This window comes from Pteropus medius, unplaced genomic scaffold (genome assembly GCF_902729225.1).
Source record: "Pteropus medius unplaced genomic scaffold, Ma_sr-lr_union100, whole genome shotgun sequence".
In the NCBI taxonomy this organism is placed as follows: Eukaryota; Metazoa; Chordata; class Mammalia; order Chiroptera; family Pteropodidae; genus Pteropus; species Pteropus medius.
In genome coordinates, this window is record NW_024352784.1 from 19,104,006 (window position 1) to 19,122,112 (window position 18,107).

The window sequence follows — 18,107 nt, forward strand, 5'->3', positions numbered from 1 at the left end:
ACTTTTAAAAGAGCATTCTGAAAGAAGAGCAGGGCAGCCTATGTAGCCAGTCTTCTTCCTTGTTGGCCTCTTGGCAGCTCCTGGAGAAAATCAGGAGTCTGGGCTGTGGGCAGTCCCCAGGGTCCCATTCAGTGTTCATGTTTCCCCACCCAGCCCTGTGAGAAGTCTGGCTCTTCAACTGAGTCTGGCTCTCCTACACAGAAGCTGTGTCCATATGTCTCCTGCTCTGTATCTAGACCAGGCGGCCAGGAAGAGCCCCAGCCCAGGTCCTTCTGCAGAACCTCCAGGTGGTGACTGAGGCGGGACAGCACCCACTTCTGTTGGCCTTTGCTTTCCCCCGCCAGCCCTCCTCCACCAGGCAGGCAGGAGAACAGAGGGCACTGCCACCAGGCTTGGCAGTCTTTGCCTGCAGAGCATCAGCAGACTCACCTGGTTCTTCTCAGAGCATCAGCACAGGCCAGCACCCTGGGGTTGTCCCACTATGCCCGGCCTATCCCTGGGCCTCTGGGATGTGGAGGAAGTCCCCCAGGCCATTAGTGCACAGTTACACAAGGCCATATGTCAGCCCATTCCGACCCTCAGCCCATAGGGTCTCAGATAAAGACTGCGAAACCCAGGGACAGCTTTGTGGAGGAGGTGGGACTAGAGCCAGACCTGGAAGCTCAGCTCATGGCCAGCCAGTGGAAGCTGGGTGTTCCCCAGGCCAGAACCCCCCACCCCCATCCCCCACACATGTACTAGCTCTCCACGTGCCTTTATCAGGGCACACTGGGAGCATGAGGGCTGTGCACAGTGTGAACCCAGCTGTCCTAGAGGCAGACGGAGTGTGGCTCAGGGAGAGTTAGTCCTTGCGCAGAGGCACATGGCTAGTGGATGTTTGCTTACCCACCCCAGAGGAGCCTTTACTTTTGTTCTACCAGAGGCTTCCCCATTCATGGCCTTCCCTGGGTACACTGGCCTTCCCTTAGCGGTGGGCCTGGTGACCTGAGAGTTGACATACTGCCGAGGGGCCTTCTGGGAGTGAGGAGAGGAAAGGGGTCAGTGGCATTCTTTCCTCTTGCCTCACTGCAGAAGCCTCCAGGGCAGGAGGCTTCTGTCTCAGGGCTGCTCTGTTGCACATCTCAGTCCAAATTGCCCTTTGATCTCTGCACCACTCCCTGCTCCCCTGCTGCCACCTGCCCAGCCAGCTCAGCTCATCTAGCTCCAGGGCTCTAAGGCCGCCCCTGTGTTCCCTGCGAGATGCTTCCCAGCACCCGTGAGCCTGGCGCCCTCCCTGAGCTGTCCCATCTACAGTGGCCTGGCTGGTGACAGGAAGACGGTCCTCATGGCAAACCTCACCACCATCTATCTGTCTCTGGTCTCACTGAGGTCCTTAGTTAGCTGTACCAGAGAAGTCTGATTTTCCAAGAGAGGAGGAAAAAGATGACGTGCCATCTGCCCATGTCGGTGGAGTCATTCTTTAAGAGCTTTTTCATTCCCTTCTTTCATGCTTTTGATATAAAAGAAATGAAACTCAGTTTCATTTTGATCTGACTTGCATCTTGGTGTGAAACCTTGGGTTGTGTCTTAGTTTTTAAAATCAGGAACGTTTCAAATAGCCTTGTGTCAATGCTCTCAGACACAAAATCCGAAAGGCTTAAAGAGAAACTTGCCTCTGGGCCTTCTGAGTCCCCATTGGTGGCTTGTTTGCAGCAACTCACTTATCCTCTGCTTCCCAGGCATGAACACCCCTCAGGTGGGCAGGAACCTTGACAAGCACTGCTGCCTCCTTGCTCACAGGCCTGGTGAGAAGAGGGTTGCAGCTCCAGCCAAGGCGCTTTGAGTGCATCGCCCCATGTCTCCAGCTCTGGCCCAGCGGCCCACCCATGGAAAGTCACCACATGCAGGTGGCTCTTGAGGGCTTCCAGACCCTTTTCCCTTCCCTTCCGAGCATCATTCTTCCTCAGGGCTCCTTAGGTGCTTGTGATCACCCCTGGAACAAGACTTGTCCAGAATTACCTCAGCGCAACCCAGGGCCAATGCAGGCCTCTGCTCTCTGCTCTTTCAAAGGGCCGGCTGTGCCGGGTTCTCAGTGTGTCCAAGAGGCTTGAGGGAAGTGTGGTCATTGCCCCCGTCCCTGCCAGGTCCCTTGGCTGACACATGTCCTGCCCCTTTGCTGTGCCTATTGTTGCTGTGGATGTTATTTTACCAAAGACTCAGCAGAGGCCCCACCTGCCTATTGTTGCTCCCAGGGGAGCAGGCACCCGGAAGCGCAGTGCCGCCCTTTCTTGCCCACATCTTTATGCATACGTTCTGTTTCCTCTGCTGCACACTGCAGTGCACGAGAGATGCCCTCACTCGGCAGCACCGAGAGGCTATTAGTACACTGGGATTAAGTATCCGTGTGCTTAAGCCAGTCCCTGGTTATCATTATGATCACACTGGATTCCACCAAATTAGCAATTCTTTCGGGCCCAAAGCCCAACAGCTTGTGAGCACATGAGCTCATCTGGCGGCATGCCAGTTCTCGTGAGAGCCTCCCCGCTGGGCCTGCTTCCCGGACACTCCCGTGCAGTGATTTAACGGATAGGATGCTGGCTAAGGAGTGCCTGCCCAGGCCTGACTCTCAGAAGGACTTCTTAAACTTGAGTGGCTGTCACTCCCATGTGTTAGGCACTAGGCCCCAGTAGGGATCCCATGTGTGTTTCAGGAACAGAGTCAGGATACAGTGACAAACCTGTTTAAAAAATGTCAGGTGGAGGCCTGGAGCAGCCAGAGTGGCAGATCTGGGATTGGAATGCAGGTCTGGGACTGCTGAGTGCTGAGGTCCTGCAGTAACCCTGTGAGGCCTCTGGAGCCAAGGGTATCTGTTACCAGCCCTTCTTTCCACACAAAGAATGGATGGCCCCTGCCATTTCTCTAGGAGAAGTGATCCCTTCACATAGGAGACCTGAGTTTGGGACTTCTTTTGAAGGCAGCAGACCTGCCTATAATCCTCATTCAGCGCTTAAGGAGCCTTGGCGGTCTAGCCTTGAGAGGGAAGATCCTCTCGCTGATCCTCCCTACTCTGCCATTAGTGAGACGCAGAGCTTCTATGTTGGTCATCAGGGGTCTGTCATGCGCCTCACATCTCAGTTTCTTATGTTCCATCAGCTCATCTGACACTGATGACCCACAGTTACCAGGCAGTGGACGTTGCAAAGACAGCTGTGGAGGAAGAGCTACAGCAGGCTATATGGGGCTGCCTGAGAGGTCACTGTCCCTAAACCCTGGTCTGTGCCCAGATATGGATGAAGAGTCTGGAGCAGTGCACTGCCTTTGGAGGCACAGGCCTAATTCTCAGTGTTCCTCTGTGCAGGCAGGCCTGCTTTGGATGGTCCTATCATGTCATTGTGTAAGAATCGGTCACCACCTCGTTGACTTAGTACTGCTCAGGCTTTGTATTCAAGTATAGCATAAGCAAAGCCCTCTGTCTATTCAGAACTAAATCTCTGTAATGTCAAGTTTGAGACATTAGAGATAAAATGGGTTCAGGTTCTTTGAAGTAAGAATAGTTATCATGGAGCTGATATTTAATGAACGTTTACTATGTATCAGGCCCCATTTCAAGCACTTTACATGTATTAACCTATTAAATCCTCATAACAATTCTACAAAGTGGGCACTTGTATTATCACAGTTTTATATGTGAGGAAAATGAAGTGTAAAGAAAGTATGCAATTGCATAGGGTCTCCAATCTCGTCAGCTGTCAGAGCAGCCTGCAACGACTTTACATTTTGTTGAAAGTTTGTTTGCCCACTTAGCAACTGTTGTCTGGCCCTAGGTAATTGCCTGCTAGGTACTAATGCTCTATCCAATACTATGTTTTCAAAGTGGCAGAGCGAAGGGTTGGAGGGTCCTGTGTCTGACTTTCTCCTAAAAGCCAATGTGGCATGGACCTTTCTGAGATGATATGTGGTTGTAATTTATAGGTTGGGAAGGGATTTACCTGTTCAAGGTCATACAACTAGTGAGTGGCACAAGAGGAACTTGAATTTAGCCTTCCTGATTCCTATCTCATTGAGTTTCACCTTCAGATACACAGAATTCGAGACAAAACAAGGTTTTATTTTTTTAATGGTTGCATTTTATCTCTACTATTGGCTTATTATTTATACATCTTTTAAAAAATGTGACTGCTTTAGAGTTAACAAAAATACATCTTTAAGTGATCATAGTTTGCCTTCAAATGATATTACACTACTTCATGTACAGTGTAAGAACCTCCCATCTCTATGCTCTTGTTCTCATTCATTTCACTTTTCTGTATACTGTAAACCCACAATATGTTGCTACTGTTTTTGCTTTAGATAGTAGTCAATATTTTAGAGAAATTAAAAATATGAAAAAAATATCTTTTTTATTTATTATTACTTTATTTCCATGGAACTTCATTTCTTTGTGTAGATCCACATTTCTGTCTGGTTTCAATTCTTTCTGCCTGAAGAACTAACAATTCTCGTAACTAAGGTCTGATAGTAAGGAATTCTCTGTTTTTGTTTGTCTAAAAAAGTCTTTATTTCTCTTTCATTTTGAGAGAGATTTTTCACTGGATACAGAATCCTGGGTTGACTTTTTTTTTTCCCCCAGCACTTTAAAGAGTTCTGACTTGCATGGTTTCTGATGAGAAGTATTCTGTCATTCTTTACTTTATTCCTCTATGTGTGCTGTGTCTTTCTCTGCCTTCAAGATTTTCTCTGTATCTTTGGTTTTCAGCAGTTTGAATATGATGCAAGGGTGTGATTAAAAAAAAAAAAAGTGTGTGGAGAAGTCCTTGACATGCTTAGTGGCCTCTGAGATTCTTGGTGATCTGATATCTTTCATTAATTTTGGAAAATTCTCAATCATTATCTCTTAAATATTTCTTCTGTCTTGGTTCTGTCTCATCTTCTGGGATCCCAATTAGTATGTTAGATCATTTTGATCCTCTTGGATGAGCTGTTCTGATTCCCCCACATTTTTTTTTCCTCAGTTTGAATTATTTCTACTGACCTATCTTCAAGTTTTTTACTTTTTTTTCAGCTATGTCAAGTCTGCTGAGAACCCCAAAAAGGCATTCTTCATCTCTTTTACTGTGTGTGTGTTTTGCTAGCATCTCTATTTGCTTATAGTTTTCATTTCACACCTGAAATTCCCCCATCTGTTCATGTATGTGCCCGCCTTTTCCACTAGAGCCTTTTAACAGATTCATTTATGAATCACAATAATCTTAGTTATTTTAAATTCCCCATCGGGTAGTTCTAACATCTGAGTCATCTCTGAGTCTGGTTCTGTTGATTATTTTGTCTCTTGACAATGTTCTTCTGTGTGCGTGTGTGTGGTGTGTGTGTGTGTGTGTGTGTGTGTGTTGTGTATATGTTTTCATTTCACATAATTTTTATGTTGAATACTAGATGCCATGTGTTGGACAGAGAGACTGAAATAAATAATACTTTTGCCTAAAATGGGCTTTCCTCTTCTGTTTCTAGGCCATTGCGTGGATGGGGGGAGTTGAATTAGGCTAGTTGGAAGTTGAGCTGGGGTTGGGTTTTGTTGTTGCTGTGGTGACCTTCAGTGCACCACCAGCTTGAAATTCCTCTAATGCTACCTTATTCTTAGAGTAGGGGCTGGTTTGCTAGAAGATTTTTCTCAGTGTTCCATTCCCACCTTCTTCTCTCCATGTTCTTGCCCCTCTTCCTACAGTAGACTGCTTTATATGTTACTCGTGCTTGGTAGCCTGGAGTAGGGGGCAGCATTGGTTCTTGATGGTCTTGGTCCAAGCTCAGACTTAGGCAGGCTTTGTCCCTGGTCTGGGAGGTAGATCTCGCTCAGTGATTTGGTTCTTCCCACAGTGGTGGGAGACCTGAATGTTTAGGCCCTGGATGGGTCTTTTGCCCCTCCCTCAGGGTAGGATTTTTCTTTTTCCTCCCCTAGCTGCAATGGGTCTTCACCTGTATCCTGGAGGCAACAAGTTTTGCTACCCCTCCCCCGATGGCTTAAGGCTTTGTTCCTTAAGGGAGAAAAGTCCAGCCAGGGCTTCATGCCTTTCTCATGGCAGTGGCCACTCCTCTTCTCCAGGTCTACACCCCAGAAATGTTTCCCCCAATCTCTTTCCCTGCCCTGACCCTGCTCTTTCTCATGAGCACCTGTGGAGGTCCAAGTAGAGAAGTCAACGAGTAGGTACCAACCTTCCTTATGTCTGAGACTCCCAGGGATCTATAGTCTTGCGCTAGACCATACTGGCCTTTAGCGATTGGTTAAAAATTTTTGCTGACTTCTTACCCACTTCAGTTATTTATGACTGTTGTATTTATATGTATAAATACTATATAACAATGTACTACTTGCATCTCTTTCCAACTTCACGTTCAGTAACATCACGTTGGTAGCTTGAAATTTGCCATGGTGGGAATATTTACATCACAGAAATCAGTAAATGCCACAAATGAGAGCTCTTTTTCCCGAGAGCTAATTGTTAAACATTTATCAGAACATCATTGTTGGGGGAAACTCCCAGAAGGTTGACTGTGGAGATTGGTGCCTTTGGTGAGTGGCCCAGCGGCCTCCAGGACAGATTGGGTTTGGCAGTGTCCAAGTGGCTGTGTTAAGCCTGTCTCTTCTGCAGGGCAGTCACCAGGCCTCCGGCAGGAAGACTCACCGTGGGGAGGCCCCTCCACATTGGAGGTGGTGGGTTCATGCTGCTGCCCTCTCTCCCGCTTTCTCCCCTCAGAGCGTAGCCAGGACAGCACAGCCGTGGCACTCTCGGACTCCAGCTCGACTCAGGACTTCTTTAACGAGCCCACCAGCTCACTGGAGGGCTCCCGGAAGCCCTACGCTGAGAAGAGGCTGCCCATGCCCAGTTCACAACCAGGACCGAGCGGTAAAGACCTTCCAGGGGCCACAGAGGAAAGAGGTATGAAGACCTAACTCAGTGAATTAGAACTGCTTTGATGTCTTGTGGCAGTCCGAGCAGTGCTGAAGAACGCGGGCTCTGGAGTGGCCCAGGCCCAGCCTGGCTTCTGTCCTCGCGCCTCCGCCTGCTGCCCTGGGACCTCACTTGGGCAAGTTACTCGCCTCTCTGGGCCTTCGTTGTTCTCCCTGTAGATGGGAGGAATCCCAAGGCTGCTCCCAAGGTTGTGAGGATTAAATGAGGAGGCTCAGGAAGGGGCTCGCACGGTGCCTGGTACGTAGTGTGCACTCAGTGACACTTGTCGTTGTTGTTATGACCCCACCATGGCCCAGTGTGGGAAAGCCATGCCCATGATATGAGTGCCCCTATACTTTTTCTTGATAAATGGTTATTAAAAAAAGTCTTTGAATTCTAAATGTCACAAATGTGTTTTCTTTTTAGTCTGGATCATATCAGGCATTTAGGGAAAAAAATCCCCCCTTTTATTGGAAGTGTGGGTGCTGCTCTTACCCTATGGGTATGGGTAGCTCTTGTTGGATTCCCAAGTCCAAGAAATCGGTGGGCAGAACCCACGCCCGGCTTGCTGGGAGATCGTAGGTCAGCTGGGCATCACTGGTACTGCTCTGAGGCTGCGGCTGGTTGGCCAGCTGTGGAATTTGAAAGCTTTCCCACTCTGGCCATGGCCAGGGCACACAGGGGCTTGCCAAACAATAACAACAACAACAACAACCCAGACCCATGCTCCGGAGTCTCATGCCAGGCACTGTTTTCACTCATAACCACTCTTGGAAACAACAACAACAACTCTGATGATTCTCATTTTACAGGTGAGGAACCTGAGATTCAGAGCAGGGCAGGAATTTGCCCATGGTCAGTCTGCACCCCATGCTGCCTCTCCAGGTGGGCTGTGTGGGGCAGGTACGGTTGGTGATAACCTACCCACCCTGGGGTCCTGGGCTTAGCCCCACGAAGTCGCTGCACAGGCCCTGGATGGGAAAGTCGGGGTTCAGAAGCTCGCATGTAGGTGTGGTAGTGGGCCAGAGCCATCCACACTAGGGAAGGCCTCTCACAGCTCTCTGCTCCTTGCCATCCTTCCCCAGCTGGACTTAGAAGGCGATGAAGCCATATGCCCTGTAGGTTGGAAAAGGTGTCCCCATTAAGATCAAGGGGACACAGAACAGGGGCCATGGATTTACCTGCTCTGGTTCCCATCAAGAGATGAGCTCAGTGCCCCACTTTCTCACTAAGTAGTCATTATGTTATCCTAAACCAGTGTTGACGTTGTACAGCTGACAGAAACACACTACAGGGAGTTTGGCAGAGGAAGGAAGAAGTAACCTATACTCTCAATACTTTTAATACAGCGACTGTTGTTCACATCTCATCTTAAAAATAAAATTTTTAGTATTGGACAAGAGAGGCTTTCCATCTGTGCTCCGTGACCCATCAAGCCAGCAGACTGCTGTGGGTGCTGTTGTACCATCAAGGGCCACTCTCCACCATGCTTGGGGAGATTGTGGGGGAGGCCTTGGGAGGTTTCTGAGCTCAGAGGAGGTCAGCTTTGGTCAGGCCCAGCCTGTGCAGGCCTTTCCAGACACCCAAGGAGCATGTTGCCTCTTTCCTCCTCCCATTCAGAGCCAGTGGGTTAAGCAGACAGCGTGTGGGGCCAGCCATTTGTAAACAAAGTTAGTATAGAACCAGAGTCACTACAGTAGCTGATGGGCTTGAAAGGAAGCATCCTGCTTCCATGAGCACATTCTTCCCCTCTAAGCCCGGTTCTTTCTGGGTGCTGAAGTTGACAAACTTCCTGTCAAGAGAGTAGGTGCAGCAGGGATGCATTCTGAGCCACACCTGGCAGGGAGCACAAGGAGCTGAGTGCCCTCCAGACCTGGCCCTCATCATTGGTGGTTCCTGGGCTCCCAATGGGCAGCACCCAGAGCCCCAGGGCTCTAGCAGCTTTTGGCCCCCTGCCGAAAGCCAGGATGTGGTGCCAGGTCAGTGCTGAATGTGTGCTAGCGTGTGTTCCACATCCCTAGCCCTCCAGGTACACCATCATAGGTGGGCCTGCCCCAGCCTACTGCTGCTTTCACAGTCAGTGTCACAGTCAGTTTCACAGGCCCTAACACATTTCATGTCCACTGTTGAGCAGCAGTGTGTAGCGGAGCCCAGGTCTGCACCAGGCAGTGAGTCAGACAGCTGTGCCCTGCCTGGCACCAAGGTGCACCCCGTCCCATGCTGTCCAGCAGGTGCAAGCTGTCCTACTTCTCAAGGACTCACCTCCTTTATTTAACTCTCCATTTTGGTCTGTGCCCAGGTCTCTCAAAGAAAGAGGCTTCCCTGTAGGTGACTGTTGCAGCCAGCTGAACCTCATCTTTTCAGAGCTCAGCTTTAAAAAAAATGTTAAAAATGTGAATGTAGCAACAGTAAAGATTTATTTTTTTTAAAGAAAAAAAAGCCATCCACAATTTCACCACCTAAACACAAGCTCGCTCTGTCATACTGCTCTGAGGGCAGCGGAGTTGTCAGCAACCTGTGTGGTCCAGACAGTGGACACTGGTGCCTGGCCTAGACTGAGGATGCTGGTATAGCCACAGGCACGTCGTCCAGGGACCATTATCCTGCGGCCACACCTGTCCCTTCTGGTCAAGTAGAGGCCTGGTGACTGTGCCTGAGTGCCTGGTGCAGGTCAGGGTGGTATGAAGTGGATCGGATGGCTCCTGTGCTCTGCTTGCCTGACACATGCACCATGAGTGTTCCAAGGCAGTCCCCACTGCCAGCAGCAGGCACCGGCCTAGGCCAGAGTGGCCCGAGAATGTGCTTGCTTTCCTGTCAGTAGGAGGAAGTTCCTATCTTCATGCCGCCAGGGCTAGAACTGGACATCCTGGCTGGGAAGTGTTGTGTGGACTTGTCGACATTTCTGACCCTCTTCCTTCCACAAAGGTGACCTGGGAGGCCCATTTAACAGTGGAAGTGGATGCTGTGGGTGAGACATGTCACCTATCTTTTCTGGGCCTCCTCAGGCCACCTAGAACCTGGAGCAACTGGGTTTTTAATGCACTCTGCTATTTTCTTGTCATTTACATGTATTTAGACATGCGTTATGAGCTCTCTTTGGATTAATTCTTGACCTGCTTTTCATAAGAAGCGTGTTCCTGGGTTTCTTTGTAACTGAGCACTTAGAGCCTTATATGAACCCATGAGAAGCCTGCATCTTCATCCAATTTCCCTGGCTCTTGTGTACCTAGCACAGGGCTGGGCCCAGTCATTGCTTGGACTTTATTGGTTGAGCCCCATTTGAAATGTTCTTTGAATTTAACACACTAGAAACCGGCACATTTTTGAGAAGGGCAGTGGTGCCAGCCATAAGCAGGCTCATGGTTGCTGTCCTCAAGATGTGAGTGAATGCATTTGGGACCTAAGTGGTTTCCTGAGCTCCCACAGAGGAGAGCATAGTGCTGAGATCAGATATGACCTGTTCCTCATTCAGTCAGCTTCAAATGGCCCCCAGGCCCTGTGCTAGGCTCTGGGTGACAGGGAAGGGGAGACACTAATATGCATAAAGGTAGTGGGATCAATGACCTCAGACAGGTGGGCACAGGAAGTGCTCTGCACACACCGCCCTGGGGGTCGGGAGGCCTGAAAGAGAAGCGGGGCGCTGAGTTAGAGTCCTGAGGGATGAGAGCGAATGGGTGGAGGCAGGGGAGAGAGGAGGGCAGGAAGTGGTCTAGGAGAAGGGAAGACAAAAGGGAGGTAGTGACAGGGAGTGAGATGTTCTCGGTGGCTGGTCACAAGGTGTGAGGCCAGGAGGGGAGTTGGGAGGGCTGGCAGGACTGATGGCAGGTGGCCTCCCGTGCCTTGGGAGAAGCTTGACTTTGTCTTGGCAGCCAGGGGCAGGGGAAGGGAAGACGTAGAGAGTGACTACTTAGATTCTTTCCTTAGCAAGAAGAGCAGTGGTGGGCAAGCTGGTGTGCACTTAATATCTGCACAGTTATGCTTTGACTTAGCCTGAAGGGAACTTAGGGCCTTAGTCCTTGCCCATTCTGCCCTGTCCCAGCCTCCTCCTGGCTGCTGCTGTAGTAGGGAAAAGGCCATCAGGCAGAGGGCAGTCAGGGGCTCAGCACGTAGCGCAGACAGGCTTCAGAGTTGGTGCCCGGCTGCTTCTCTGGCCTCTCGGAGGCAGGCTGCCAAACTCCTGAGTACCCAGGGGGCTACCTCACTCTTGACACTTGCCCACACTCCCTTCCTTCCATTCTTTTCTCCCGGGCCAGACAGTCTCCTCCTTCTGTGGCCCCAGTCGTCCAGTCCAGGCTCTCCTATGCCGCCCGCCCTGCTGTCCTGGTGGAGCAGCCCTGGCTGTCCAGGTGCCGAGCTCATGGTTCACACACAGCAGCAGCCACCGCCCCGAAGAGGGATGTCTGGCGGGCTGTGGTCTAAGGCGCTGAGTGGTGGAGCACGTGCAGCCTTGTGGGCGCCTTTCCCACTATTCTATTCTATGGGTGGTAGTAGCCACACCTGCCCTTTGTGGGCTGCTTCCCCGTGCACCTGCACAGGCCCCAGAGGTGGGACGACCCAGTGCCACTGTGCAGAGGGGGACCCAGAGCCCAGCTGTAACTCCTGTTCTCTGCAGCCTTGGGGCCCCTCTGCTACATGCCAGCTGAGACATCCTGTTTCACAGGGGAGGAGACTGGAAGCTGTGCCTGTCATCTCACTGAGGTGCCTCCATTGCTGGTGGTGGACTGCTGCAACGCAGGGCCTAAAACCGAGATAACTTTCTTGTCTTTCTTCTCAACTACAGGAAAAACTGAGGAGTCCTTGGAGAGCACAGAAGGCTTCCGAGCCACAGAGCAAGGCAGCCAGAAGCCTGCTGCAGACTCCCCAGCCTCTGCCTGCATCCCTGTCAAGCCCGCGGCGTCTGCACCTGCCCTGTGGGACGGCAGGAAGAGAGGGGACCCCCCAGGGGAGTCAGCAGCCTTCCCGCAGGGGCTCCCAGCCGGTGCGGAGGAGCAGCGCCAGTTCCTCACGGAACAGTGCATCGCCTCGTTCCGCCTGTGCCTCAGCCGCTTCCCCCAGCACTACAAGAGCCTCTACCGGCTGGCCTTCCTCTACACCTACAGCAAGACGCACCGCGTGAGTGGTCGCCGAGCTGCACGGGTCTGGAGAGGGGTTGTATCTTCCCACGGTCTTTGAGGGTTGGTGGACCGAATGAAGACAGATTGGAGCCGCTAAAGGTCTTGGGCAGCAGTGCTGGGAGGGATGGGAGAGGCAGATGCAGATGCAGGAGGTGGGATCAGTCCAAGAGTGGTCCAGCTTTCCAGGCGAGAGGTACGGAGGGATCGAGGGAGGAATGGACATGGGGGCTGCTCCCACAGTGGAACCACAAGCTTGGGTACTGGCTGTGGGTAAAGGACAAGGGCCAACAGGCTCATCACCTCTGACCTGTGAGGGCCAGTGTAGCGACTCTCACTCCACTGTTGGGTTCCCTCACCCCTGCCATTCTCCTGTCATCCTCAGCATGGCCCACTGTGCACAGCTTCCTGATGCCCAAGAGGCCTCCCTCCTCTCTGTCCCGGGGCCTAGCTTTCTCTGGGCCCTGTCCCCTCTGGCTGCATCTTGCAGAGGCCTCCTCACCATCTCCCTGCCCCTAGGCTCGCCTCTCTGGTGCAGCTGCCAGGACCATCTTCACAGCCTCTGCTGCATGAGGGTTGGGTGCTGACAGATTCCTCCAGCTCCTTTTGGAAAGCAGATGATCTAGCAATTTTTAACAGCTGTGCCCCAGGCTTACGAGCTCCTAGGGCTTCCCAGCCAGACCTCTTCTGCTGGCATTTGGCATTTGTGGAGGAAGCGTGGCGTGTTGTGTGTCCTTTCACTCTCTCCACACTTACCCAAGAGGCACCAGGAAGATATGCCCCTGGCTGTCGTGCCTTCCCGCGGAGCCACATTCAAAGGGGCAGACAGATTAAGAACATGCAACTGAGCAAGTCAAGTCCATTGTGACAAATACTACGTAGACGATAATGGGGAGACACACAGAAGTCGGGGTGCCGCTACGGCTCCTTGAAAATACCCATTATGCTGAGATCTTTAGGGTGGCCATGGGCAGAGTCGGGGGCAGTGGTGGGTTGCAGGTGGGCCTGGGTGAGCAACCAGGTGTGGGTGAGGGCCATTGCAGGTCAGAGTGGCAGAAGCAAGTAGGGGCGGCTGTGGTCTTCTCTTTGGCTGCCTCCTCAGTAAGGTCCAGGCTCAAAACCTCCTCCTTCCAGAGGCCCCTGCCAGCCCCCATCACTAGCTTCTTTGTGGGATGTTTGAAGAACCAGGAAGGGCAGCTGGACCCTGGCTTGGCACTGGTTATGTGACAGGAAGTTGTTACTTGGCAGAATCCTGGTCGGGGACTAGGCATAGGTAAGTGCCCTGTTGCAGTAGTGACTGCCCAGCATGCTTACAGGGCCCAGATGATTTTCTCAGAGCAGGACAGGTGGAGCTGGTGTTCTCTGGCCTGGGGCTAGGGCTGGGGCTAGGGGAACCTCCTCGGGGGCTCCGTCTCCGCTGCAGGGTGTCTGCCTTTCCCCGCTGCAGCTGTCTGTCACTGCTGCTGGTGCCACACTTGAGCCTGGCCTGCTCACTGCCCATCCTGCACTTCACAGTGGACCTTACCCCTGGTGCCCCAGGCCTTCTGGACCCAGGCAGACCTGGGTGTTAATAAAACCCCCTCTGTAGCAGTCTGTGGGTTTCTGATGGCTGATTTTCCCCCCTGTCCCCAACAAGCTTCAGCTCTGCTTTGGGAACTTTCTCCCTTCCCTCTCTCAGGAGCAGCGAAGCGCAGTGCAGGAGCTCTCACGAATCTTGGGTGGAAGGGATACCTGCAGCCATCATTTGGGCCATAGGTGTCCCCCTCTTTAGCTGTTCACCCAAGCAGCCGTGCAGCCCCTGTCAGCTGTGGTCACTCTGAGCAAGACACTGAACTTCCTGTGCTGAGCCCAAGCTTGCCCCGACTGTGGCAGGTTACCTTCTCCAGAAGCAGATGCGGAGATAGAATTTGGGGTGCAAGATGCCTATCAGGGATCAGCCCTGTGTAAGGGAGCAGGGAGATGCAGGATTGGGTTGAGAGAGAGTTGAGCTGCGACGCAGACCCCACAGTCCCCAACACCCAGCCCCCACCTCCCCATTAAATGGTTTTCATCTGAGTGGGAAGGAACCATACAGGCAAATGGCTCCCCACAGTGCCAGGCACAGGCTGCTATTATCACAACCTGTCCCCTTGCTGAGTGAGTTTTTTTAAAAATGGAAAACAGTATTTATGTCAAAGGTAAAGAAAAATTGGAGAGGGGACATCCACAATTCTGCCACCCTAAAACAAAAGCTGTTTTGTGTGTATGTTTCTTCCCAGCTCTTGTGTACACCGTTGACTGTTACTTCCGAGGCTCCAGGTGCTTCAGATCTAGGAGGTGGGGATCATGTCTTCTCTACCTTACTTCTGGCTCAGGGTCACACAGGGGTGAGTGACAGCCTGGCATCGGCCTGGCAGCCTTACTTGGGCCCAGTCACTTCACTGCCTCCTGCACACTGTTAAAGCACCCATGCCCACAGTTTATCATTTTGCTCTTTCTCTGAATGTCCCTCAGGTCATTTTGGTCACCCTGTGATGGACTGTATAGTGAGTGGACCCTGGCTGATTCAGCCATCTCCAGTAATGTCTGCCCAGTGGACATCAGTGTTCCTGGACACCCCCTCCCTCCACCCACCCACACACACACAGCTGTCATAATCTGTTTCTGTGGCTCTTCTGTTAGCTGCATTCCCAGATTGGAGTCCTTGGTTTTCTGAAATGGAATGCTGGTCTTGGTTCTGAGGAATATCCTCTTTCTCATGCCGCAGCTCTGCATGGATGCCAGATATGCTCCAGGCCACCATTCACCCTAGGTCTTGACTTGGTTTGCTTCATTCAGACCTTTGCTGAGCAGCAGTCGACACTCCAACTTGAAGGGCAGGTTGTTAACACCTGGCTCCACTGAGAGGCTGAGTTAAAGCTCACCCTGCCTGGGGCATGCCGCCGTCGTGCCCAGGCCCTCGGTGTCAGCTTGACCACAGGTCTGGGGACCCAGCTCGCGCTCTGGATGACTACTGTAGAACCATTAACTGACCAACACAGCTGTCTAGCAACAAACACCTCCCACTGTGCGTATTTAACAGCAGCGCATTGCTTCTTAAAGTCCCGCCTATGGGCCTGGTAGGTACTTCCCTGTTGCCTTCTCATGGCTCAGTTGCCGCAGGAGCATCCATCTCTACATCTTCAGAGAGACCCCAGGGGGCTGGCTATACAGGGTCATTCACAACTGCCCCCAGGTGAGGTTCTGCTCATTTCAGAGCTTTCTAGCCCAGGCCTCTGCAAAGAAACTGCCTTTAGGGCATAGGGCATTACTTGCTTACATGCTGGCAGAAGTATTTTGGGGAAAGGGGAGGGATTGTAGGCTCTGAAGCCCGCCTCACCTGGGTTCAGATCCAGGCTCTGCATGAAAACTCTCAGAGCTCAGGGCTTTTGTGTCATGATGCTCCCACAGAATTATTGTGACACCGAGGTGAGGAGTAAGCGTGCTAGGCCGTGCACCAGCCCTCAGCCTGCAGTCTTTCTATCCCCTGTCGCCTCCAGTCAGGCCTCTCACCAGGATGCCAGGGCCCAATTCCTCAGTGTCAGCCTCTCCCATGACTCCTAGCCCCTCCACCAGGCCTTCTGAGGGCTGAGTCTGCCTCTGATGGATTCTTGATACCTGCCTAAGCCCACCCTCCTGCCTAAGGTTGCTTTGCTGGCCCCCAGGCACCCCAAAGCAGGGTTCCTACTGGCCTCCACCAATGGCCAGGGGCACCTGCCGAGCGCTCTCCACACCTTAATAGGGAGGATCACTTATGCTGATGGCCTCAGGTCTCTAAGGCCAGCTTTTGCATCACTTACAATCATGGTCTTCCCCAGGATTTTGAGCCCCGGATTGTCAGTCTGTGTTCATAAAAACGTGGCTCTTTGAGTCCACGTGGGCATCCCAGGAGAGAGACCACATGGTGTTGGGATGCTTTTCATCATGAGAATTCTGCCCTTCACTGATAGGCTTCATGGACATCCCTGCCCTGACTCCCCTACCCACTGCCTGTGGCTCATTTGGGGAACTGAGGCCTCTACCTCCAGCTTTGAGCGGGCTAGAACAGAGTGAGTTATAAGATGATCCCTGGGGCCAGTCTTGAAAAAGAATAAACTTAGAGGATTCACACTTCCCAATTTCAAAATTTACTACAGATTTACGGTAATCAAAACAGTGTAGAATATTATGAAGCCAACTATAAGACTCTTGGAAGAAAACGTAGTTATAAATCTTCATGACCTTGGATTAGGCTATGGTTTCTTAGAAATGACACCAAAAGCACATATGACCAAAAGAAGTGAACTGGACACCATCAAAATTTTAAACTTTTGTTCTTCAAAGGACACAATCAAAGTCAGTAGACAATCCACAGAATGGGAGAAGTGTTTACAAATCGTAAGAGACTTACACCTAGAATATATAAAGAATTCTTACAACTCAATAATTAAAATACAACCCAATTTAAAAATAGGCAGAGAGTCTGAATAAACATTTCTCCAAAGAAGATATACAAATGGCCGATAAGCCCAGGAAAAGATGCTCAATGCCATTAGCCATCACAGAAATGTAAATCTAAACCACACTGAGACGCTACTGCATACCTGCTAGGACAGCTAGAATCAAAAAGACTTCAGCTGCTGCTCCTGGTTGCCTGGAGGTGTATGAGAAGCTGCTGCCTTGGTGGCAGTCCTGGGGGTGGGGCAGGGTGGTGAGAGCATGGGCACACCAGGGCTGTGCACTTCCTGCTTGGAGGCTGGGGTTTGGGACACTGGCGGTTGCCTCCACATCCAGTTTCCTGTGGAGGGCCTCTTGATTGGGTCACTGCTGCTCCTCAAACCTGCTTCGTTTGTGGTGGTTGTTCAGCCTCAACTTGGGATAGGAGGGTGTTCTTCCCATTCTTTGCTCCCTCTGGTCTTCCCAGGTCACTCGATGTCATAAGAGAAAGAGGACAAGAAGCTGATTCCAGTGGGGCTTCAGGACAGCCTGGCCTGGGCCAGCACCTCGGTGTTGCCTGGAGATCTGTTCTCACAGCACCCTGCCTGGCAGCGGGGCAGGGAACTGAGGCTCAGAGGAGACAGCAGTTTGTCTTGTACCCTCTGGTGAGGATGTGGGGGGGCCTGGACTCTGCTTCCAGGGGTGGCCAGACTGGTGAGGGCCCCTAAGGCTCAGATCTTTACTCTGCTTTTACCTTGCAGATGGAAGAGACAGGCCCTCTGACCCAGATTCTTTACCCAGTCAAGTGGGGTGGATGCCCAGCTTCTCGCTAAAGCCACATAGCAGCTGATGGCTGCATTAGGGCTGACCCAGGAAATGTTCACTGAAAGGTCACTATGTGCTAGGCCTGGTGGCAGAGACTGGGAGTTTAGCAGAAATAAGGCGCCACACCAGCCCCACCCTCGAGGAGGTCATGTCCAAGCACCGTAACCAGATAGTGATAGGACCACTTCTGGTCAGTGTGCCAGGAGCAGGGCAGGGAGCCAGGGGTGGTCAGCACCCCCAAACGAGGAGTGAGAGAAGAGGAGAAGGGCCTGCCTGGGGCTCAGCGCACAGCCCACTTCTGGGACCTGGGCTGGGACTCTCTGCCTGTGTCACCTGGCCTTGACCCTGCCCACATCAAGGCTTGGCCTTCAGTCAACTTGTGCTCAGCAAAGGGCTTTCTTTCCGCTTGAGGGCAGGCCTGAGCCTCAGTGGCTGTGCTATGGGATGAAGCCCACCTTTTCCTGTGTAGCTTTCCCTCTCTGGGCTGGAACAGCTCTCTGACACAGCTAGCCCCCAGGCGGTCACCAGGAGGTGATACCTGGGTTATTCAGGAGACTGAGGGGTGTGAGATGGGGAAGGGGCTAGTCAGCCCACCCTGATTGCAGCCCTGATCCTTCCCCAGACCCTGTTTTTAGGATGTGTTCTCCTCCCATGTTGTACATGCTAGAACCTGAGACTCCCCTCCCGAGGGCCAGCTTCCTGAACCTCACTCAGACTCAGCCAGACAGCCAGCTGTCAGTTTCAGTCCTGTGGACAGAGCTCTTAAGCCATAAAGTGCGGATAATGGCACCTTCTCTAGTTTTGTTTTGAGGTT

At 51.8% G+C, this 18,107-nt stretch overlaps 1 protein-coding gene across 5 annotated transcripts in view; it reads left to right on the plus strand.

The window, feature by feature from the left end:
• CABIN1 (calcineurin binding protein 1) overlaps window positions 1-18,107 on the plus strand; it is a 137,367-nt gene that overhangs the window by 69,530 nt on the left and 49,730 nt on the right. For all 5 annotated transcript variants that reach the window (XM_039847698.1, XM_039847697.1, XM_039847695.1 and 2 more), the window contains 2 exons: window positions 6,729-6,911; window positions 11,704-12,035. In XM_039847698.1, the coding sequence (XP_039703632.1) occupies window positions 6,729-6,911; window positions 11,704-12,035 (515 nt within the window). The remainder of the gene's footprint in view (window positions 1-6,728; window positions 6,912-11,703; window positions 12,036-18,107) is intronic.